This window comes from Crocuta crocuta, unplaced genomic scaffold (assembly GCF_008692635.1).
Source record: "Crocuta crocuta isolate KB4526 unplaced genomic scaffold, BGI_CrCroc_1.0 scaffold99, whole genome shotgun sequence".
Classification (NCBI taxonomy): domain Eukaryota; kingdom Metazoa; phylum Chordata; class Mammalia; order Carnivora; family Hyaenidae; genus Crocuta; species Crocuta crocuta.
In genome coordinates, this window is record NW_027551560.1 from 5,705,062 (window position 1) to 5,730,619 (window position 25,558).

A 25,558-nucleotide genomic window follows, 5' to 3' on the forward strand; every position below is an offset into this window, starting at 1 on the left:
TGTGTGACTTCACATAAGGCATTTTACTTCTCTGGAGCTTAATTTTCTCATATGTTAAAAAGAGATTTCATCCTAGTATCTCCAGATGAGACTTCTGGATGAGAAATACTGTCTTTTCCTTTATAAACAACTTGCCTATTTTGCACCCAAAACACTTGTACTGAAAAGTGGTGAATCTCTGACTCAAAGTCACTTCCATTTGGTCCAGTTTCATTTTGTACACAAAATCTGAGTCAAAGTAGCATTATCCTTCCACCTGCCACATGTCCAGTATGATTGATGGATCCTGGTTTCAGTAAGTGTGCCATGAAGGAGAAGATAATGAGGAAGGTGTGTGTGTAGAGTCGGGGGGAGAGAATGAGTCATAGTTGACATTTCCTATTTTAGTAGTCTGGCTCTTGTTTTTTGTGGTACAAGAAAACAAGAGGGTTGCTTGCCTATAACTTGGTTTTAAGGAGAACATAGAGTCTTAAAAAAAGATCAGGTGCCAGAAGGGGAAGAGATGGTAAGGAATTGGGAGAGGCCTGAAGACTTTGTCACCCTGGCAAGCTTATGAAAGAATCTGATCCACCAGGACTGTTACATCTGTGGCCCTCTGGCCTCCAGTGACCAGATCAGTATCTCATGGGAAAACACCCCAAGAAGCCACACCTGTGGCAGCTTCAGCCTCATCACCTCCTGCTCACTTCTGAAGCAGCCCTCTCCCCAGTCACTGAATGGTGGTACCAAGTCTCTGAAAACAGGTCATTTTATGGAAAGTGGTGGAATTTGAAATGTTATTTAAACTAAGAATAACCCCCTGCACACCGACTGCAAAAAGACAAATACATATAGTCATCACATGAAGAAAGAGAAAATATATGGTTTGAATCAATCCTCTGCAAGTTTTCCTTCTGTCTAGAAGTTTATCTTCTATCTCTAAGATGGTTCCTTAAGAAAACGAGCAAGCATGGGAGTGTTCACCTACCTCTTACCTTAGAAAGCATAGGTCATAGTCCATTGGGTTACTATAACAAGATGCCACAAATTTATTTCTTACTGTTCTGGAGGCTGGAAGTCCAAGATCAGGGTGCCAGCATGGTCAGGTTTTGATGAAGGCCCTCTTCTGGGTTGCAGTCTGCTGATTTCTGGCTGTGTTCTCACATGGGGGAAGGGGCTAAGGAGCTAAAGGTATCAATCTCATTCATGAGATTCTTGTCCTCATGTGACCTAAGCACCTCCCAAAGGCCCTGACTTGTAATCCCATCAATCACATTGGGCATTAGGATTTCAACATAGGAATTTGAGGGGACACATTCAGCCCATAGCAGCATAGTTATTGTGTCTCATCTTGTTTGACCACTCCACGAACACACAAACATGTGTCAAACTGAAGTAGTAGCCATTCTGCCAAGTTCTTACTCAACTTAGAAGTTCTTTTTTTTTTTTTTTTTAACATTTATTTATTTTTGAGAGACAGAGAGTTTCAGAGCATGAGGTGGGGGGAGGTGCAGAGAGAGAGAGACACAGAATCTGAAGCAGGCTCCAGGCTCTGAGCAGTCAGCATGGAGCCCAGCACAGGGCTCAAATCCACATACCATGAGGTAATGACCTGAGCCGAAGTCAGACGCCTAACCAACTGAGCTACCCAGGCGCCCCACAACTTAGAAGATCTTTAATGGTAGCAAGTCATGGGGCTGCTCTCATACTGTTTTACCCTGTTCTTTTCTGATTTTCAGTGTCCTCCTCCTCACCCCTACAACTCCTAGGCAGTTAACTGAGCTCTTCAGGAAGTCTTTCATTGGGTGTCTATCCCAGGGCATATGGGATGAGCCCTGGTCTGGGAGAATTTTCCTATGCATGCTAGAAGGAATTATTCAGTCTGGAAATAATGAAGTTCTAAGCATTGGAGGCTGGCGCCTGCACATCTGTCCCATGAGCGTTTTAGCAACATGGCCGAGGTGCAAGGCTGTGCATGTTGAATAAACACAGCTGCATTTATTTCAGTGATTACACATCCAGATAGTTGCAGAGCATGTTTATAAATGCACATAGATTTTCCTCCCCTCTTGGGGCACCAGGGGTGGGGAACAGGAAATCAGCCCTCTGTAGTTCTTGTTTGTAGGTGTACATGATGGGAGCCATCTTTACTTTTGAATCACCAGGTGGGGAGTAAGATTTTCATGATTCAGTGAAGCCATTCTCCACTTTCTGTTGGATACCCCAAATTCCACCACTAGAGTTTTATCCAGAGGTTCAAGTTTTCATCTCTGTTAAAATATGGTTACTTAACTTTAAATTGTATTAGATATTTGCACTAGGACATGCGATGCATATAAGGATACCAGGTTGTAAAAGCTTTAAGGGTCATTGCTTAATAAAGTCCCTGGTGCTTGATTTGGGCATATTGGGAAGGAAGGAGAGAGGCTACAACTGAGAAAGAAGAAAAGGCTAAGAAAGGAGGAGCCTGGGAGCACGAAGATAGTCTTTGCTTTCAAGAAATTTTGCCTAGGACCTCCCTCTTTGGTGATTATTTTCCTATTAGTGAAAGCATTCCAATAAGAAAACATTGGAGTCTTCTATCAGACGTGGCTATATTTATCGATGAGGCTTTTACACTTTCAGAGTTACACCTCTGGAGACCAAGGGGAAAGTGTGGTGTTTCTCCCAGTCAGATGGGGGGGTCCTCAAATGTGGGGTGTCTCGACTGGTGAGGGCAGGTGGCATGGGCAGTGAAAGAATTCACCTAAGGCAGAACAAAGGAGATAGAAGTTTATTGAATACACTGCAAGGGAGCCGAAGGCAGGACAGCAGAGGAGAGACTCTCTGCATCAAGGCTGTGGGTGGGGGCTGTATTTTAAGGGGGAAAGTGAGAGGTATGGAGACATATGGAATTTTCCCTTTTTTGGGTACCTGTTCCTGGTTGTAAGTAGCCCATACATCAGTTAGGGCCTGTGGATATTTTGAGGTTTTTCGCCTGGTGGGCCTGTTTGTATTTAGCCAGGTGGTTGCTGTGGGTCCTTTTGCCTTCTGCTACATTCCACTGCTCAAGCCTGTTGCCTAAAAGTGGCCTCTACAGAAAGTTAGAGAGAAAACACAGAGATTAAAAAAATTTTTTTTTAATGCTTATTTTTGAGAGAGAGAGCGCGAGCGAGAGCAAGAGCAGGGAAGGGGCAGAGAGAGAGGGAGACATGGAATCCCAAGCAGGCTCTGTGCTGTGAGTGCAGAGCCCAACTTGGGGCTCGATCCCACAAACTGTGAGGTCATGACATGAGCTGAAGCTGGACGCTCGACTGCCTGAGCCACGCAGGTGCCCCTAAAACACATAGATTCTAGTGGCAAGGATGCCCCACCATGTAAAGAGAAGATTGCAGAAGAGAATTGTGAGGACAGTGGGGGGTGGGAGGCAAGAACTTTCCGGGGGCCTGGCTGGGTAGCTAATCCCCTTGGTGGGAGAGTCTGGAAATCCAGGGACAATAGGACAGGAAGAGCCTTCAAGAGGATTACAGGGAGGTCAGGACAGAACTCTAGAATGAAATACCTAGAACTAGACCATTTAGAGGGGAAATAATAGAGAACAGGAGAGGAAAGGACGGTGATAAGGCTTTTTAAAAATCCAGCCAACGGAAGGATTTCCTCCCCAAACACACTCACTGATTTGTGGGTGGTACCCAGACTCAAATCTGCCGGCAGCATCAGTACTCAGTTCATAAACCCATCATTCCTCAGTTTTCTAAGATCGGTCTGATTTCTTTTTTTTCTTTTATTTTTTATTTATTATTTATTTTTTTTAATGTTTTTATTTATTTCTAGGAGAGAGAGAGAGAGACAGCGTGAGCAGGGGAGGGTCAGAGAGAGAGGGAGTCACAGACTGAAACAGTCTCCAGGCTCTGAGCTGGCAGTCAGCACAGAGCCCGACGCGGGGCTCGAACCCACGAACCGCGAGATCATGACCTAAGCGAAAGTTGGACGCTTAACCGACTAAGCCACCCAGGCGCCACGATCGGTCTGATTTCTAACACTCAGTCCCATTGCTGAGCACAGTACTGTTTGTAGTTAGAAAATCATGATCTCTGTGCCCATACAAGTGTCCTCTGCCACAGGGTGTGAAGCCCTGTACAGGCAAATAGCAACTCTCCTTCCTGTGACCTTGCTTGTCGTCTTGAGTTTCCTTTCTTGCTTAATAGCCTCACAATCCATCTTATCACCCGAGCCAGAAACCTGAGAAAATTCTCTTATCTATGGCTGCATAACAAATTACCCCAAACTTAACAGCTTAAAAGAACAAACATTTATTATCTCACAGGGTTTCTGAGGGTTAAGAATCCAGGAGCAGCTTAGCCAGGTGGTTCTGGCTCAGCATCTCTTATAAGGTTGCAGTCAGCTATCTGTCAGGGCCACAGGCATCTCAGCTGGATGATTCTCTTCCAAAGTCATTTGCATGGTTGTTGACAGGCCTCAGATCCTCCCTGATTATACACCAGAGGTCTCTGTTTCTAGCACATGGCCCCCTCCATAGGCTGCATGAGTACTGTCTGGAATGGCAGCTGGGTTCCTCCCAGAGCAAGTGACAGTGATGGGGGGGTGGGGGGGGCAGGAAGAGGTGACAAGAGGGGGAGAGAGAGAGAGAGAGAGGCCCTAAAATGAAAGCCACAGATTTTTAAATTCTCTAATCTCAGAAATGACATCTATTCTGCCATATCCTATTGGTTGCATGGACAAACCCTGCCACAATGTGGGAAGGGACTCCATAAGGGTATTAATACCAAGAGGCAGAGGTTATTGGGGGCCAACTTATAAGCAGCTACCTCAGAGCAGCTTTCCTTCCCTTCTTCAGTAGATCATTAAGACATTCTGATTCTTCCTCTGCACTGTTTCTCAGTTATGACAGCATCTGAAATCTGTTTCTTCAGGGAAGAGGTATGGAGGCTGATGGAGGAAGCCTTGGGGACCACATACCTACGGGCACAGGTGGAATACATAATAATGTGCTCCAGCCCAACCTTATAGGGAGACGGAGAGCATACCTCTTGGCAAGCCAGTCTTTTGGGGAGGACCTGTAACACTGGAGTCACCCTACAGAAACCAGGTGCTGAGCACAAGAGCAAGAGATCACAGGTGCTTTCAGACTTGACCTAAGCACCTAGGACTTAAAACCATAAGATGAAGTCAGCTCCCCCTTTGCATGAGGCAGAGAAAGTCTTAGGAAATCTCCAGGCAAGGGTCTATCACTTCCTTGTAAATATCACAAATAGGTTTAACTCCACAAGTCTACTTATATCGGAAGTGGCTTCCTAGAGCTCTTGACCTGAGAAAAGTTGTGGGATCCATTATGCTTCAGTGAGGAAGAAAGCCTTGAATCTCAATGTCTGCCATTGTCAGAGGAAACGGGTTTATACCTGCTATTTGGTTGGTGGGAATACACCCCATTTCCACTGATGATACTTTTTTCCCTTGAGACCCTCCTATAAGATGGACTTTTGGGGGAAAAAGCAAAACAGTTAATAGAATTTTCAGAAGTAGGCATACCTTGAACCCCAACTCCCTGAGCTACTTGAGCTGCTACAGCGCCTCTCCCACCATGCACCCACCACTACCAGTCCCACCTGGGAGGAAGCTAGGAGAGCCTTACTAGGTTTTTCAACAGCCTAAGGCTAGATGGTTAACCAAGATTAAGTCAACTGACTAAGGATCCAAGGAGGCCAAGTTGGGAGTTCAGAACTCATTGGTGGGAGATTCTGGGCCGTCTAATGAAAATTTACCTTTGTTCTTAGATTTATAAACTTGGAATCAGAATCATAGGTTTATGGGGGCACCTGGGTGGCTCAGTTGGTTAAGCGTCCAACTTCGGCTCAGGTCATGATCTCAAGGTTAATGGGTTCACGCCCTGCATCGGGCTGTGTGCTGACAGCTAGCTCAGAGCCTAGAGCCTGCTTCAGATTCTGTGTCTCCCTCTCTCTCTGACCCTCCCCTGTTCACGCAGTCTCTCTCTCTCTGTCTCAGAAATAAATTAAAAAAAAAAAAAACATTAAAAAAAAAAAAAAGAATCATAGGTTTATGGCCCAGAATAGAGGTCAGCTCTCTGTCCTCCATCTTCACTTGACTTGTGACTTGGAGAGGTCAAGGGACTTTCTCATAGCCATTTGATAAGTTGGCCAGGACCATAGGCTTCTCTGTTTCTCATCTTTCCCTGCCTCGTGTTGGACGTGCGAGCACACTGGCCTATATGCTGCTAGGGTAGGTAGGCTGTAGCTCATCGTTTGCTCTGATGTCCAGTTTCTGCCCTCCTTGTGATCCCTGGATGACAAGGAACCTCATTTCCCAGGCTGCCTTGTCTCCTGCTTCCTACTAGATTTGGCCTATGGTTTGAGAGCAGGAGTTGGTGAGAAACAAGGTATTTCTTCCTTCCTCCCTGCTTCCTTTGGCATCACCAGCAGTGACTGAGACTCCCCTGGTCCCAGCACCATTGGACAGTCCGCACTGTGCCTCTGGCTTCTGCCAGATGACCTCTGGTGCTGCAGCCCAGTAATTCCCAGTAACACCTGCTTCTTCAGCCTGAAGATTCATGGCTGTTTTACCACTGTGGCTAATCCCTGGGTTGCCCCACTTTCCCATCTTTGACTTCTCAGCTTTTCTGTCATTGTATAACCAGTTGCCTATGTTAAATTATCTCTGTTTGTTAAAATCTAGACTGGTGTGTCCTTTCCTTACTGGGCCCCAAATGATGGATTAGGACCACCATTCTATGTGTTCCCTCACGTTATAGGAACACAGTAAATGTTCAGTCATAATGATGTTAGTGAAAAAGGAAAACCAGTGCACCCAAGAGAGTTAGTGCCCTGTTCTATTCCTTTCCCTTATAAATCAAGCTGATTAAAACTACATCATGTTTGTCATAATTCCTGAAAAGCAAAAAAGTGGAGACATTTGCTTAAGACATGTTCCTGAGGGTCAGTCTTGTACCTTCAAATCTGGCGGTCAAAAGAATGGATGCCTTTGATCTCTTAGATCTTTTCCATCCCTGTTCTCTGATTTAATCATGGAAAGGATTGTTCTCGGTATGGGTGGGTTTGTAATTTTTAATTGTAGCAGAACAAGCCCAAACGTCATATTATTTGGTTTCCTAATGACTCTACACTTGGCCTTCCCATCACAGTCTGGTTGTTGTGACCTACGGTCCTGTTTAGATGCCAACCCCTGTTCTTGGCCTCCACACAAGGATTCCCACAAGGGTTCCATTCGAGATGGCGGTTTCCAAGATTGGGGATATCTGCCCGCCAGCAACTGGATTTGAGACCACCAGCTTGTTTTTCCAAACATTAATATCTCAGTGATCTCCAAACATATTTTCTTTTCCAGAATGTTTTCCAAAAGGTTTGTAAGAATGTCTCTAAACCGTTTTTTCTTCTTTTGAAGGCATAAGGGCCTAAGGGGAGGGGCAAGAATAATATAAATTTTAAATTGGCAGAATAGTATTTAAAACTTTGTCCAAAAATATATTTTTCCTTTAAAAAAACTCTCTTTACATATTTAAGTAATTCATTTGGGAGAAGTTACTACCCAGCTATTCACATAGCCTGCCCCTGGCAGTTTCGGTTCAAAATGCTTTGAAACCAGTCAGCTACACAGCCTCAAATGTTTTCTCTTTAGAAAGCTCAACTTAACCTTCACTACCGTGGTGGTGAGAAAAGTGGCAAGTCATTTAAAGATTCTCCCCTTTTGTTTCTTTGTCTTTCTTATGCAGGCCATGTGTTTATACTATGGGATCTCCCATAAACAACAGGGCCCTTTTTCCATGCCAGGAGCCACCCGTTGCCATGTCAACATGGCAGGCTACAGTTCGAGCAGCTGCATCTTTTGTTGTTTTAATGAGTGGGGAAAATTCTGCCAAGCCAACACAGCTTCGGGAAGGTACCGTACATGTGTTCTGTGCTTCTTTCTGTATTGCACACATGCTAGACCCAGGAATCCAATATGCAATGTTTTCCTCAACTTTAAAGAGCTCCTTTATTAGTTGGGTTGGAATGAACATACGAAAAACATTTTGCAGAGAAAACAGCAGGGTATGGGGAGGGGCATTTGGGAGTCTCGACATAGCATGGGGGGCTCCTCATGCGAGAGTTATCAATTCCTAGATTATTTTAGCAGTTGCTTTCACCTGGTGGTTTATGGGCCATAAGTGGGTGGTCTTGGCTGAAGACTTTTGGGCAGGCAAGTATGTCGTGGAAACACCATTACAGTTGGGGTGTCTGCAGTTCAGTCGCAGAACCTACACCAGCTTATTCATTCCACCGAGCAAGAGAACTGTTGGCTGGCCCACGGGAGGTGTCCTTCTTAGGCGTCTGTTCCACACACTGTGGACTTCATTCTGCACCAAAGGTCTGTAAGAAAGATGGAAGGGAAGTGCTAATGCATCAAGGTTTTGTCTGAGAGTCACTTGCCTGTTGCAGTAACTAACATTTTCAGTTGAGATCCAGAGTGTGTTGACGCCAGGGAAAATTTTTGTAATTGTATTATTTCTTTTTTTTTTTTTAAGTTTATTTTTTTAAATGTTTTACTTATTTCTAGGAGAGAGAGAGAGAGAGCGTGAGCAGGGGAGGGTCAGAGAGAGGGAGTCACAGACTGAAACAGGCTCCAGGCTCTGAGCTGGCAGTCAACACAGAGCCTGACGCGGGGCTCGAACCCACGAACCGCGAGATCATGACCTAAGTGAAAGTCGGACGCTAAATCGACTAAGCCACCCAGGCGCCCCTGTAATTGTATTATTTCTTTATGTAAAATATGGTGTTTCCTCCCATGTACTTATTATAGAAACTTCAACATGTATAGAAGAGCGGAAGTAATACAAAATAACTTTAGAGAAAATGGTTGCTAACATTTTGCTGTGTTTCCCTCCAGTGTTTGAAATCAGTATGTATGATATGTGTTATCATTTCAGAATTGTCATCATAGCATTTAAGAGTTTTATATTCCACTTTTTTCATTTGTTCTATATCGTGAATACTTTTCAGGCTACTAAGTATTTTTCAAAAAATATGATTTTAATGTCTGCATAATAATTTTGTTGTATATCAGATTTTATTTAACGTTTCCATATTTTCAGGCATTTTTATTACTTCCAGTGCTTTTTTCCTATTATGAATAAAGTTGCATTAAATTCCTGAGGAGATAGTGTGTATAAAATGAGAACTATGGAGTCAAAAGTTTTGAATGTGTTTAAGGTTGTCGGTACACATCTCAAGTTATTTTCCAGAAAGGTTGCACCAATTTCCATGCCCATCACTGGCTCCGAGGTTAACATGGAGCTTCACCTGTCTGATAGGCAAGAGAAAGTCTCTATTTAATTGGATCCCCTCGATTATCAGTGAGGTTCCAAATGTCCTTGTAGGTTTCTTAATCATTTTCATTAATTAACTATTCACTTCCTTTTACCCATTTTTATTCCAATAAGTAAGCCTTAGTGAAGCTTTCAAAAGTGTGTTTCATCTTTTAATATGATTAGGTCTTTAAAAAAATAAAGATATTGGAGCCTCCAGGTTGGTAAATGTGAAGATGCAGGGCGAAGGCATGGATGCTCTGTGCCGCTTCCCATATGCCTTCTCCTATGTATCTCTTCCCTCTCGCTGTTCCTGAGTTGACTGTCCACTCTTCTTCAAATGTAGCACAGAAATACACTGGCTAAGGGTTACTTTGGGCCTTTGTTTCCTTATGGGGGCTCCCTTCTTCACATAAAACTTACATTAAACAAACCTGTAAGCTCATCTCCTGTATAAAATAATAAAATAAAGATATTAATCTCTTATGATATTTGTGGGAAGTATTTTTCCCAGTTTATAATATGCCTTTTAATTTCATATAATTTTTTTGACCTATAGGAGATTTTAATTTTTATGTAGTGAAATCTGTCAAGTTTCTCTTAGAAAGTCTTGTTGCTCTGAGATTCACCTGTTTTGTTCTAATATTTTTACTTAAATTTTAGTTTAATTTTTGTAATTTTATCTGCTGACAGTTTATTCTGGTCAGCGGTCTGAAATGAGAACTAACCTCTTTTTCCCTGAATAGGAAACCAGTTGCTCCAAGATCATTTATTAGATTTTTGCTGACTTATAGTATCTCCTTAAAAGAATTTTTTTAATATTTATTTTTGAGAGAGAAAGGGAGTGAGAGAAAGAGAGAGGCAGGGAGGGGCAGAGAGAGAGAGAGAGAGAGAGAGAGAGAGAGAGAATCTGAAGCTGGTTCCAGGCTTTGAGCTGTCAGCACAGAGCCCCACGTGGGACTCAAACTCACGAACCATGAGATCATGACGTGATCTGAAGTTGGATGCTCAATGGACTGAGCATCCAGATGCCCTCTCCTTTTTTTAAAATTAAGTTTATTTTTTTTAACTCCAGTATAGTTAACATACAGTGTTATATTAGTTTCAGGTATAAAGTCTATTGATTCAGTAATTCTATGCATTATTCACTGCTCATCATGACAAGTGTTATCTTTTGATTTGTGAAATCTCTTGTATCAGAAACTAGTTTTATGCATGTACTGGAGGCTTCAGTGACTGTTTACTTGATTTCCATAGTCAAGACAAAACAAAACAAACAATACATATAAAAATTTTATTTTTGAGGCACCTGGCTGGCTCATTCGGTTGAGTGTCCGGCTTTAGCTCAAGTCACCATCTCACGGTTTGTGAGTTCAAGCCCTGTGTCAGGCTCTGTGCTATCTGCACAGAGCCTGCTTCTGATCCTCTGTCCCCCTCTTTCCCTGCCCCTTCGCAGCTCATGTTCTTTCTCAAAAATAAATAAACATTTAAAAATAATAAAAGTTAAAATTTTATTTTTAAAAATTGGTCACATTTATGTGGCTCATTTACAAATGAACAAAGGACAGGAGCGCCTGGGTGACTCATTTGGTTAAGTGTCCTACTTCAGCTCAGGTCATAGTCTCTCGGTTTATGAGTTTGAGTACCATGTGGGAATGGAGCCTGCTTCAGATTCTGTGTCTCCCTTTCTCTCTGCCCGCCCCCCCCGGTGTTTTTCTCTCTCTCTCTCTCTCTCAAAAATAAATAAACGTTAACAAAATTTAAAAATTGTTTAAACAAATGAACAAAGGACAAGTAAATTGCAATAAAATTGCCTCTTTGCTCCTAATTTCCAGCTACCCAGTAATTGTCCCCCAAGGTAATCGAGGTGACCAATTTCTTTTGTGTATGCTATAGTTTTTCCTTTTTTGTTGCACAAATCATAACATGCTATACACATTTTTGTATTGTGCTTTCTCCTCTAGAATAAATTTGTCTTATAGCTAATTTTTATATCTGAACATAATAAAGAGCTTCCTCATTATTTTTATGACTATGGGGTATTCTGTAAATGCATGTTTCACAATGTAGTTAACTGATAGCTTTTGACTTCACTGTTTGGCAAATAATAAATTTATTGCACATTTACTTCTCTCCTCTTCCCTCATCCACAATCCCCAGTTTTAGTTAATACAGTTTGTGGTTTGGGACTGATATTATTGTTGTATTTTGTTTTTGTATTGTATCTTGTTTATTTAAGCCTTGTTTATGAGGTTTGACAAATATATACACCTGTATAATTAATCAGCACCCCTATGAAGATGTGGACTATTTCTGTTCCCCTGGAAATTCCCTGTGCCTTTGCCATCTCTCCTTATGTCATTTTTCCTCAACTGCACGCTAGTCTCCCACTGCTCTGATTTCCATATCTCTGCCTCTCCTGTGGATTCACAGAAATGGACTTACTCTGTGTGTACTCTTTCCTGTTGGGCTGCTTCTGGTCTGCATGTTTGTGAGTTGCATCAGTATTGTTGTCCGGTGTCATAGTTTACTCTTTGAAGGAAATCGATGGGGTGCCTGGCTGGCTCAGTTGGTGGAGCATATGACTCTAATCTCAAGGTCGTGAGTTTGAGCCCCGTGTCAGGCGTAGAGTTTACTTAGAACATTTTTTTTTTTATAAAGTAATTGATGAGTAGTCACCCATTATATGAATGAACTGCATTTTTTTTTTTAATCTGCCCACCTGTCAAGGGACATTTGAATTGTTTTTGACCATCAACAAAAAATATGCTGTGGACATTCATGTAGAAGTCTCTTTGTCGTTATAGGTTTTTATTCTGAGTAAATTCCCAGGAGTGGAATTGTTGGGTCATATATGTATATTTTAACCCTGTAAGTATCTGCCAGACTAGTTCCAAAGTGACTGAATCATCTTCTATTCTACCAGCAACGTGTGCGAGTCCAGTTCCTGCACATCCTTGCAAACACGTGGCGTTGTCAGTCCTTTTAACTTTAGCCCTCCAGCTGATTGTAAAACACTCTCTCCTTGGGGTTTTAATTCGATTTCTCTGAAGGTTAATGATGATGAGCAACTTTTCCTGTACTTATTGTACATTCTTATGTCTTTAAAAAAAATCTCTTCAAGTCACACATTTATTAAATGTGGGTTTTTGGTTGTTTTTATATTAGATTGTAATAATACTTTATATACTCTAGATATAATCCTTCTGTCAGATGTATGTATTACAGATATATTCTGCCAGTCTGTATGGCTTGATTTTTCATTTTTTACTGGTAGTCTGTGGCACTCCTTTTCCACAGAGACATTTTGTTCCTGTAGTAATTCCAATACCGATCAAGTTGTTACTGTAACAGTTTCTTGCAGTCCTTCCTCATCTTTTTTATTTCATTACTTTGTTGTCTTTTGATCTCACTCTGTTACACTGTCTCAGCCTGTTGTCTTCTCATGGTATTTTACTATTTTTTCATAGAAGTTATATCTTGTATCATAATGGGAATGCTAGTTTGCTAAACTCGTTTTTGGGTCTAGTAAATGGACTTCCAAGGCTTGTTCTTCCTCTGAGTCCTTAGAACAATGTTTTCTTTGACCTTTATTTTGAGTATTTTTTTAAAATACTGGCTTTCGTCTCTGGTATGTACCAACAGACAGGATAAGGTCTATGGATTTCCCTGCATTCCACTCACTGTCCACTTATGTGCTGCCTAAAACCCTCTGTCTGTTCATCACAGGAGAGGTTACTGAAGCACACAGCTCCTTTATCCAGGTGCTGGTGTCTTCTTGCAAGTTTTCTAATGAGGTTCTGCTGGACTCACACAGGATCTTTTTCTACCTTCCCTACATGGTTCCGTGACATGCTGAATTGATTGAGTATATGAAACGCCACAGTCTCAAGCAGGCTCTGGTACCTGGACTCCTCCAGCCTCCATTGCTGCCTGTCGTGGTTTACTTGTGATAACTACACTTCCTAGGAAGCATGTGGCTTTCCCTACCTGCACTTTGCCAAGGCTGTATACTTCCTCATTCATAATTTGGCCCTGCACATATATCTGCCAAACAGATATAAAGGCTGTGTTTAGTAGTGTTTCTCAAATGTAAGCATTATTTGTCTTTTTAGAGGGGGGAAAACATCTCCTCATTCACTGGAGCCAGCTTAAATTATTTGTTTTAGAATGATATTTTAGAAAGTATAAATGTAAGACTGGATATAAATGCTTACATGATATATATTATAATATGGATGTATTATTGATAATGATATATATTATTATGATATATTACATATGATATGGTATTATATTGTTATATATTTAGATATTATTTATTATATATTATTATATAACTCTTACATATATATAAAGCCAAAATAAAATATAAATTAAACATAGACCAAACTATTAAATCAATAAAATTCAAATTGGCAGCTTAATTTAATGTAAAGATTAATATTTTGCTGAAATGAAATTGCCCCTCATTATGACTGTAGTGAGGACAATTCCATGAAGGTTCTGTTGAGATTATTGTGCCTCTTCTACCCTGAGCCACACCATGATCTTGTTCTCCACCATTTCCTTCCTCGCATTGTAAAGCTTTTGTTTACACAGCATACTGTTATGTCATCTAGTCCTTATTCACCAAAACCATCATCCTAATGTTCTTTTCTCATTATCTTTTGATAATTAAAGCAGTGCTACATGTCCCTGTGCAGTCGTATACACTAATGAAGATGTGAACTGTGAAATTGTTCACTCGTACTCAGTTATATCTGCATGACCCTGCTTGCCAAATCTGGCCCACTACCTGTTTTTGTAAATAAAGCTTTATTGAAACATGGCCATTGCCTATGGCTGCTTTCGTGTTACGATGGCAAAGCTGAACTGTTGCAGTAAAGATTGTATGGCCCACAAAGCCTAATATATTTATTAACTAGCCTGTTACAGAAAAAAAGCCTTCTGAACCCTTTCATATCTGTCTGTCATTGTCAGTCTATTTGAAGATTATCAAAATGAGAACAAGAATTGATTTTAAAATGTTCATGGAAAATTTTCATACCTGTAGAAATATATCTGAGAATCCTTTTTTCAGAATTAACCATTCAGGGCAGAGTTGTAATAAAGCAGATGCTAACTGGGATTTGCCTATGTCCATACCACTTATACTTATGTGATATGGAGTAGACTTTACCAGTTCAGACTGAGGGACGATTGAGTGAGACAAGGAAAAACACTAACACTGATACCTAACACTGCAGTTCCCCTGCAGACCACAGCTGAGGGTTTCCAAAGGGCAACCAGAAAAGAGTACTAACAAAGCTCTTTGCCAGACCCAAAATGGCTATCTTGAGCACGGAATAATGCCTCCAAACTTCCCTGCATGCCTTAGAGAAAAAAGCGTATGTGGCTACAAGATGATACTACTTCCTCTCTAAGTTATGTTTTCTAGATTGTAGATTGGTCTCCTTGGACCTCCACTCTGTTGTGCACAATGCCCTTTAAAACGATGAGCTCTCTTCGAAAACATGAGCGGAAAACAGGGCCCCCAAGTCACAGTTTCCATCACAGTGACACATCGGCATGATTAGCACATTAGCCAGGCACCAGCTGATTTCCCGAAAGAAGCAAAGCACCTGGGAGCAGCATAATGTAATGAGGCAGATAACAGCAACAGAAATGACAGCAGCCCTTGGGCAGGGGACAGATATCAGAAGATGGACCTCTGAGTCCTTGCTACATGAGGGAAATAATTCCTCTCCAGTCTTTATAAAAAGAAGGCTAATGGTTTAGATTGCAGCATGATGACCATTGTAAGAATTTTATTAGCTCAGAAGTCACTAGCCTTTTTTCAAAAAGGCTACATCAAAGCTATAGATTTAGATTGACTTGTTTGGCCCCTTTATTATTTAACTTCTCCAGAATAATTTCATTTGGGCAGATAGAAATGTTAGCCTGTGTGTTATCATTGGCCTCTGTTCCCTGCCAAAATGTAGCTCAGCTATTAAGCACAGAGATCCATTGCCTTAAAAAAGTGCTTTATACATGATAGGTGCTCAATACTTGCTTGAAAGAATGTGTTCTGTGTAATCAGCTAGAAGTTCATGGGAGGAGCATTTAAAAAGCACTACTGAATAGTAACAAAAATGGTTTTGGGGTCATTTCTTATGCTTCTGTTTAGAGTTTATGCCTTTTTTCTATGCTCAATAGATATTAAAAGAATAAAAACCTGGCATACTACATTCTTATTTTTCCTTGTTTGGCAATTCTTTCGTTTAGTTTAGTTTAGTTTTATTTTTGTAGAGTCTAATTTAGTGTATTCACTTCCTAGATAAATAAAACATTCCACTTATTTTTCATGGAAAGCCTGTTGTAAATGAACAAAACTAACCTAAGCTCCTTACAAAAGTAGGAAAAGAAGTGTATGAACAAGAGAAAGGTGTTAAAAACTCTATGTGCCCTCGCGTAGTATCTGATTTCATTTTTCTGTGCAAAAGTAAGAGACTGTAGACATTACTTCATCCTGGGCAAAATGCTACTCTGGCCTGCCCAATAGACCAACTCTCTGACATTCTCTCTCTTGACTTTGTGTGGGGAAATTCCAGAAAAAAGCCAAGATTTCAGGGTCCAGACCCTCCTGTGTGCAATTGAAAGCCAACTTTCTTTCCTCTTGATAGCTCGAAATGAGCAATACTATTTAGACTGCTCCCACAGTATGCAACTAGGAATTACGTATAAGGAAATGGTAAAGTAAAAGACATTTAGGAATGGTTATGATTAAGAGTTTTCACCACAGAGAGAATGCAAAGTAGAGAAAGCTCCTTGTTTCTAGAACTGAGGAAACTTTGTTCTGAGCTAGTACACATACATATGTTTCAAGGGATAGGAGTGCAGAGCGAATGCATTCACCTTTTCTCTTTAGAAAGCTATTGGTGATCGAGACAGAGTTGTGCTCTGCTATATCCCTCATAAGGTCTCACATCATGCCTAGGCACTTTCTAAATCATTGTTAGTTCATTCTTTTGTTTGTGACTTGCTTTTGACTAGTTCTTGCTTGCCCTCCTAGTGCTGCACTTAACCATATTTGGCATATGGGGAAGTCATCATGATGTCTTTTGGGTAATGATGATTACAGCAGGCATGTACCAATTCTTTTTGCTATGGATTTTTGTCTTAGGCTTGACATTCATGAGTCAAGTTCTGAAGTGTACCTATGACCACCTGGAGCAGTATGAGTTAGTGCCTGGTTTTCTGACCCATTTGGTACTTAAGTTTAAGGGGAACTAGGTAATCTGTGTCACAGGTCAGAATGGTGGGTGAGATTTGGAGTAACAAGCCTGGTGCAATGCAATGTATTTCTTTAGGTATTCATTAACCATGAGGGAAAATCTCAAACCCAATGGAGGTACTTGTGTTCTTAGTTCGGTAGGTGGCGCTCTTTTACCTGGTTCACAAGAATGATCTTGAAGGTCATTCTCTTCGGGGTGTCCTGTGCCGCAGGCGGTACCATGTTGCGGGGAAGGAAACCCGAAGCCCTGCTGGGTGGCATCAGTGCTTGAGAAGTGGTGGCATGACCTGGCACATGGCCCTGGTTAGGCAGTGCCGGTACATACCAGCCCAGGGCATTCTTACTGCCTCCTTTGTTCTGGTGCCAGTTCCCGCCCTTGAGCAACAGCAGAGAAGCACTAACGAAAGACAGTCACGCCATGGGTATTCAAGAGGGTGGCACTAGCTCATAAAACCAGAACGTGTAGACTCAGCAACTAAAAAGTACTGAAAGAGAAAGGGCTGGGGCTTGCTGAAAGACCCAAGCACTGGACAAGCAAGCCAAGACAGGAAGAGCAACCCAAACCGGGAACTTTCCCTTCTTTTTATGTATCTGTGATTATAAGAAATACACAATACGTATATAACAGGCACATTATGTATGGTGTATCTGTCTCTATACACTTAAAAAATATACGTTTTCCCTTATACACATGTTCCTATATACCTTGCTAAGCACCTTTAATTTGTGATACAAAGATACTACAAAATCATGAAGTAGCTTGATATATGGAATAGTTTGGGCAGGAAATTCTGAAATTAAGAAGAGAGGCTAGAGAAAGAAATCAGTCTTGAGGTAGGAAACAAGCAGGGGCTACAGAAGAATTGAGGAAAGAAACCTGATATGTTAAGTAAAAGCATGTATCAATTTGATGTTTCCAAATGCTTCATGTTATTTGTCTAACCTACAGTGGAAGAGTTTAAGAGATAAAGTGAGAGCTTTTAAGAGGAAGAATTTAAGTGCTTGTTTTAATTTTCAGGGAAAACAATCACTCTTTAAATAACAAAAAATTCTGTGAGACGTTTAACTTTGCAAGGATAAATTATCTGCCTTTGCCTCTAGAAGTAGGGTGGTTGTGGATGGGGTGGCTGTATTTTTATAGTGCGTTCCGTGAGTATTTCCAAGACTCCCCTAAGAATAGGATAATGACTTTTCATATATTTTGTATTTAATTCACTATTAGTGGGCATAATTGATGTGTCAAAATGACTGCAGTATCTTAATTTTGTTCTCTTAAAATGCTTTTTATAAAAAGGATCTTCCAAATAATGAGCAAAGGTTTTTTAACAGGCTTAGCATAAAAAAGTGTGGTCTCCCTCCATGGGCTGATTCCATCAAATTCTTCCTTTTTCCTCTTCAGTCTTCCTGTTTTGGAAGACTGAACATTTAAAACTATTTGTAGGACAGTTTTTTAGAATGTGATAAATAAGAAAATAGGGGCGCCTGGGTGGCTTAGTCGGTTAAGCGTCCGACTTTCGCTTAGGTCATGATCTCGTGGTTCGTGGGTTCGGGCCCCGCATCGGGCTCTGTGCTGACTGCCAGCTCAGAGCCTGGAGCCTGTTTCAGTCTGTGACTCCCTCTCTCTCTGACCCTCCCCTGCTCACGCTGTCTCTCTCTCTATATCCTAGAAACAAATAAAACATTAAAAAAAATTTAAGAATGTGATAAATAAGAAAATAATTAAGGAATTGTTTTAACACTCTAGTTATAAGAATTTTCCAAACTAAAATTTAAACCACCTCTTATGATCTAAAAAGTGACCCATTTCAAATCCTTATCATACCTACAAAAAATATAATCATCTTTAAAGAAAATTCCAATCCTGTTCTCGACACAAACATGTCTATTTGGATCTTGGAGTAGCTGCTATTGCGATTATAAGAACAATACTTGATATGATGTATCTCTCTTATTAGTGAGACGATCGGAGTATAAGAATTTTCCACCCTAAGTAAGTTCCAGTTTGAGGAGGTGGTGTAGGGGCATTCAGGAACTTTCTGGGGAGGCCCAGAAGGGAGGCGAGATGGGTGGCTGCTCAAGCCTGCTCTGTTAGGGAGTGCCACTTCCTCTGGGCCCCTTCCTACCTCCCCGCTCCCTGTTAATCTTGCTAATGAATCAGGCCTGGCCGTGAAATCATCCAGTGGTGTGATGGGCTTCTGGCCTTTGCAGAGGAAAAACTCTGGGTTAATTCAAGTACAGCGTGTTCTCTTTGTTTTGCAGCTGGTGTAGCAAGGGAGTCTAGGGCAAGTGGATTGAATCAAAAAGGAAAATGAAGGCATTCACTGTCTGTTTCATCGAGGATGGCTCATTTAAAGTAAACACCATTTAAATAGTCTCCAAATGGCCCATTCTATATGAAGTCATACAGGATGCCCCCTTTGGGCTGTCATTCTTCTTTAAATGGATCGCTTTGTGTGCACTGCATTTTAATGCCATTCAACCTTAAACCCCCATATGTGGGCCTCATCAGGCCACAGGCTTTGGTGCACATGTGGCAGCCATACCTTCAACATTCTTTGTCTCCATCTCCAGTCAGCCCAAGCAACAGGGGGAGGTAGTTGTAAAGACAACAGCAGCTAACATTTCTTCAACACTTATTACGTGCCATTTACTATGTCGAGTGATTCCTATATGTATTATCTAATTTAATCCTCACATAATCCTATGAGGTAGATACTATGATTATTCCTTTGTTATAGATGAGGAAATTGATGCATAGAGAGATTAAGCAATGTGCCCAAACTGGTAAGTATGGCTCAGGGAGTTGAACCCCAGCAGTCAGATTCCAGAGCTGGAGCTCAGTCAATGGACATATTCAGAAGAAATAAGCTCTCATCAATTCTCTTTGCAAGGTAGGCTTATCCCAAACAATAGATAATCCAGAAATTATTTCTCTTTGTCTTTGGAATGCATGTCTGCTTTCTGGAGCAGTATTTCCACCTTGTTATTTGCATTTTTTGCAGTTGGGTTTGAAGATGAGATCAGATATTCCTTGAGCAGCTAGCTCCCTGTGGCAGTGAGCAGTCTTCATACAAGATTGGGCTTAGTGGGATAATCCGTTAACATACAACCCCAATGAGACTTTTCTACCAGACATGCCCTCATAGTAAGAAACTAGTAAAAACTTCCCCCAGAGAACTGAAAAGCATTCAGTTGACACAGTGGTGGCTCCAACATTCACCCAGCATTGGGCAAGAAGCCCAGGGCTGGACAGCTTTGGGGAGCCTCTGTGAAGGGTCCAACCAGGGTCTTTGGGAAATGTGTTCCTAGCCAGTTCTTATTTGGCCCAGCCCACTGACCCACCCCTGTTTAAACCGTCACTTGGTAGCCTAGAGAAACTTTTTTGCTGTTAAGCTTGAAATATGAAACAGTTGGTTCTAAATGAGCTCCACTAAGTAAAGGAACTTTAAGAATCTTAAAAAATGAAAAATCTTGAGGGTCATATGGAAGAAAATTGCCTTGAACATTTAAAATACGGGTTTGGGTGATATTTTCAATACATCTTCCACCCTGCCCCCCAAATTTTTTCTTTCCATTGTTTAACTTCAGAGAAGACTACAAGGGAGCAGTGGCAGTTCTGAAATATTTTTGGTGGACTTGACTGAGGTTCTGCTATCACTTTTGCTATCTCACTCCCAAAGTCAGGTCCTTTAAGGTTTCTGCCTGAAAACAAACAAACAAACACAATGATCTCCTCCCTCTCCCCTGCCGCATCTCTTTATGGCTTCCAGTGCCCTCCCTACATCACCTCTAGGATACGGACATCCTGATAAAGGCCCTGGGACAGGATATGATTGAGCACTCTCTGTGACCTCGTGTGGGCATCTAGCACTTATTCCATTAGCACGTTCTCTCTGGAAAGCAGTTCTAGTTCCTGCTGTTTCCACAAGTCTCCTCTTGCCCACGTGCTACATGTATGGTACAAGAACCAGAGGGACAGCAAAAATCAGGTCAAAACCTCAATGCAAAGTGTAGGGAGAAAACCTGTTGTGCACATGGTTTCCTCTCTCTTCCCTCCCAGCTTAATTGGAATATAATTGACATATAACATTGCTTAGGATGCACAATGGCATGATTTGATATCTGTATATATTGCAGTATGATCACCACAATAATGTTAGTTAACACATCCATCACCCCATGTAACAATTTTTTTGTTTTGAGAACTTTTAAGATTTGTTCTCTGAGCAACTTTCAAATATACAATACAGTGTTGTTAACTGTAGTCACCTTGCTGTACATTATACCCCATGAACTTACTTATCTTGTAACTGGAAGTTTGTTTCCTTTGACCACCTTCACCCATTTCTCTGCCACCTCCCCTGCCCCCCAGCCCCTGGCAGCCACCAATTTATAATCTGTCTCTGTGAGTTTGATGGCTTTTTTAGATTCCACAAACATGTGAGATCATTCAGTATTTGTCTTTCTCTGTCTGATGTATTTCACTTAGGATAATGCCTTCAAGGTCCACCCATGCTGTCGAAATGGCAGGATTTCCTTCATTTTTACTGTGAGTAGTATTCCATGGTGCGTATATACTGCACTTTCTTTATCCATTCATGTATCAGTGGACACTTAGATTGTTTCCATGCCTTGGCCTTTGTAAAGAACATTGCAATGAACATAGGAATGTAGAAATCTCTTTGAGATAGTGATTTCATTTTCTTCAGGCATAAACCCAGAAGAGGAATTGCTGGATCATATGTTAGTTTTATTTTTAATTTTTTGAGGAATCTGTATACTGTTTTCCATAGTGGCTACACCAGTTTATATTACCAGCAACAGTGAGCAAAACTTGTTTCTTCACTTTTTGATAATAGCCATTCTGACAGGTAGGAGGTGATGTCTCCTGTTGTTCTGATTTGCATTTCCTTGATGATTAGTGATGTTGAGTACAGTTTCTTGTACCTGTCGGGAATTTGAATGTCTATCCAGGTTCTTGTTTTTAATTGTATTTTTTGCTGTTGAGTTGTAAGAGTTCCTTATGTTTTGGGATATTAATCCCTTATCAGATAAGTGGTTTATAAATATTTTCTCCCATTCTGTAGGTTGCCCTTTGATTTTTGTTGATGATTTTTGTGGAGTCTTTTTGCTGTTCAGAAGCTTTTTAGTTTGATGTGGTACCACTTGTCTATTTTTGCTTTTGTTCTTGTGCTTTTCATGTCATATCCAAAAAGTCATTGCCAAGTGGTTTATTCTGAAAAGGATTTTCTAATAGGTTAGTGCCTCCTCCTTATCTCTCAATTGCCTCTTCCTTCTGAGTTGTATGTTATCATTTTAATATAACCTCAAGACCAAAAATATTGTTCTTTTTTTGTTAGTTGACTGGTTATTTTTATTTTTTTTATACTAAAAAGGCACATATTCAGAGAGCCAAATAGTTCTATTGGGTTTATTATACTCTTCCCCAGAATACCTCTGCTGTATTTCTTTTGTTTCAGAAGTAATCACTTTCACCTCTTTTAGTTGATAATCTGATATATATGTCCATGTTGTTCAGTAAGATCCATGACTCTTCCAGGTTGATCTTCCCACTCCAGCAGGTAACAATTTAGCTCTCTCCTTGACCCCATTACACACACACACACACACACACACATACACCCTTCCCCAAATCCCATTGTCCCAAAATAATTAATTTCATAACCTTGATTAGATCAGCATTCCTTATTTATATTCTTAGAAGCTGTCTTGTACAACTTTGATTACATTATTATTTCTGTACAACATGTTAGTTTTTCGTGGTGTTAATCACTGTTTTATTGTTTGTTTTTCCTACTTGCTTGGTTTTCTAAGTATTTACCAACCCCAGAGGCGTTGGAAGTTATTTAAATCTTCTGAGGTGCTCATACACATCAAGCTTCCTACCAGTTTCCTCCTGAAGCCGTCTTTCCCAGGGTCATGGAGTCTGCTGAAGAGCAGGGTTATCCTCTCCGCTGGGAGTGCCGCTGGCTCCAGGGTCACCCTTCTTCATTATTCTACAGATTCCCTTTGCTTCTCTCTTGTATTGGCTTGTCTGCCTTTCTCTTTTACATATTTTACATACTTAAGTAGCTTCCAGAGAATAGGATACGTGGGAGGTGAATTTTTTGTGAAACTACGTGTCTGAAAATGTCCTTATTATATGTTGATTTTTTTTCTCTCTTTCTGGAAGCTTGTGGAATCTTGTCTTTGTCCCTAGGGTTCTAAATTTCAAAATGATATATCTTGATGTGGATTGCTTTGTATCCAGTTTTCTGGGTATTATGTGCCCTTTCAATCTGGAAAATCATGGCTCCTTAAATTTGAGGAAATTTTCTCAAATGTTTTAACTGATGATTTTTTTCTTTTCTCTTTTCTCTGTTATCTTTTTCTGGAGCTTCTATTACTTGGCTATTGGGCCCACTGAGCTGGTTTCTGTTTTGCCATCTTTTTTTTTCTTTTCTTTTTTTCTCTACGTTTTGGGAGATTTCCTCAGCTTTCCATTCCATCTCACATGTTTATTGAATTTTTCTTTTCCTCTATCATGTTTTTAATTCTCTTTACTTTGGCATGCTCCTTTTTTATATTACACTCTTCTTATTTCAGCACTGCAATACTTAGCAGTGTGTACTTAGTGGGTATATGTTTGGTGTTCTTTGAAGTTTTCTTCTCCTTGAAAGACCACTGACTTTCAAGTTGCTCATTTTGGTCTCCTTCACATCAGAGGCTTTCTAGATGTCCTGGAGGTGCTTGATTTGTGTGTAGGCATTCAGGAGCGGAGTGGGGGACTAAAATCCTGTCTGGAAGCTCTGAGTGCCCTTGTAGGGCTTCTTAACTGTGAGCTTCACCATAGGCTGATCATAGGACACCTCCAACGTGAGTATCCTCAGTTGCCTTCTCTTGGGCTGTTCAGCTTTTTCATTCCTCTGCCTAAAGGGTAAAAGACTGATTTCCTGCATTCTGGGAACCAAATAAGAGAAGCTGACTGGTGGTCTCAGCATCTGATATGCATATATTCATCTAATCCCATTCATTTGCCTTCCACTGGGCTGGTTTCACCCTTCTCCCCCACCCCCACTTGCAGCCACCCCCAGTGTAGAGGCCTTCTCTTTTACTTTCTATAGAAAATGAATCTCCAGTTATTTGCTGAGGCGTTGGGTAGGGTGCGGGGTGGGGAACTAGCCCAGGTGTGTGAAGTAGGGGAATTCATCTGGGGGTCTAAGCACTTCTTAGATGGTCATTCAGCCAGGCCTGCTTAGTTTTGTGCTTCTTCCACCCCCCACCTTTTGGGGTTTCTAGAGGATAAAATGAGGTGGCTCTTGTCTTTCTCCATTGCCAACTTAAGATTCAGATGGGCTACATCATTTACCCCACCTCCATCTGCATTGTAGCTTTCAGTATTCTACAGCTACTGCCTCCTATTTTATTCTCCCTGTTCCTGGTGTATGGATTTTTTTTAAATCCTTTTATCGAGTGCCTGGATGGCTCAGTCTTGGGATCATGCAACTCTTGATCTTGAGGTTGTGAGTTCAAGCCCCATGTTGGATGTAGAGATTACTTAAAAATTTTTAAATCTTTTTACTATCCTTTAATTGGGTTTTGGGAGGAAGCGAAAGTAGCCACATGTGTTCAGTCTTCCATTTTTACCTGAAAGCTTCACCATTGCTATTTATTGAATGCCCAGTGTCTGAAGTTCTTAAAAGGAAAATTCAAAGGCCCATGGTAAACACTCCAAAATATACTTCAGGGAAAGAATGACCAGACCACAGCCCTTTGATTAAGAGAATTTTGTTAGTCAAGATTTTTCTTTTAAACTGAGGCCGTTCAAAAGATTTAATTCCTCACCCACAAACTCCTTTCCTCTTCTTTCATCTCCAGCCTCCTCTAACCTCCATCATGTTGTCCAGTCCAGACTGAAGTTCTTCATGGAGCCACCTTGGGGAGGCATCAGGTTGCAGGGAATGAGGTAGTTGAGGGAAGGTAGAAAAATGAGGGAGTTGGGCTTCAGGGCAGCGTGTCATGCCGGATCCATGTCATGCTTTTATCAGGACTGCTGTGACTGTCTCTACCCTCTTCTTACTGGCTGGGGATCAGAGCAGCTGTTCTCTTTAAAGCTGTGGCTTTAAAGCTGAGTAGAAGCTACACACATCACTGGATTGGCTCCAACATCACTGGATTTGGTTGTGTCTTTAAAGAGGAGTGTGCCTTCAGCTTCTTAGAGTGGCTGTGCTGACTCCAGAAGCAGGATGAACTTACAAACAGGTTTGGGAGCATGGCTGCTTCTGTGATGGGTTTCCAGTAGTTCTGAGTGTGCCCTTCTTTATTCTTTATTCAAATATCTCCTCTAGTGACTTCCAAACTTGATGTCATATCATATTTATTTAAACTTGATATCATATTTTTCCTTTATATTTTAGCCTTTGTCTTCTATTTAAAATTTTGTTTTTTCTTTCCTTTTTTTTTTTTTTTAAGATTTTATTTTATTTTGGGGCCCCTGGGTGACTCAGTCGGTTAAGCATCTGACTTTAGCTCAGGTCATGATCTCATGGTTCATGGTTTGAGCCCCACATTGGGCTCTGTGCTGACAGCTCAGAGCCTGGGGCCTACTTCAGATTCTGTGTCTCCCTCTCTCTTTCTGTCCCTCCCCCACTCATTCTCTGTCTCTGTCTCTCTCTCAAAAATAAATAAATATTAAAAAAAAGATTTTATTTTTTTAAAGTTTATTTTAAGAGAGAGTGAACATGTGTGAGTGGGAGGAGGGGCAGAGAGAGAGAGGGCTCTGCTGTCAGTGCAGAGCCTGACACAGGGTTTGATCTCACAAACCATGAGATCATGATCCAAGCCAAAATCAAGAGTTGGGCACTTAACCAACTGAGCCACTCAGGTGGTCTAGATTTTATTTTAAAGTAATCTTTAAACCCAACATGGGGCTTGAACTTATAACCCCAAGATCAAGAGTCCTGTGCTCCACTGACTGAGTCAGCTAG

The 25,558-nt window shown here is 41.1% G+C and overlaps 1 protein-coding gene across 1 annotated transcript in view; it reads left to right on the forward strand.

The window, feature by feature from the left end:
* AOPEP (aminopeptidase O (putative)) overlaps positions 1 to 25,558 on the forward strand; it is a 340,941-nt gene that overhangs the window by 42,968 nt on the left and 272,415 nt on the right. The window contains exon 3 of the mRNA XM_077749551.1: positions 7,724 to 7,890. Within this exon, the coding sequence (XP_077605677.1) occupies positions 7,724 to 7,890 (167 nt within the window). The remainder of the gene's footprint in view (positions 1 to 7,723; positions 7,891 to 25,558) is intronic.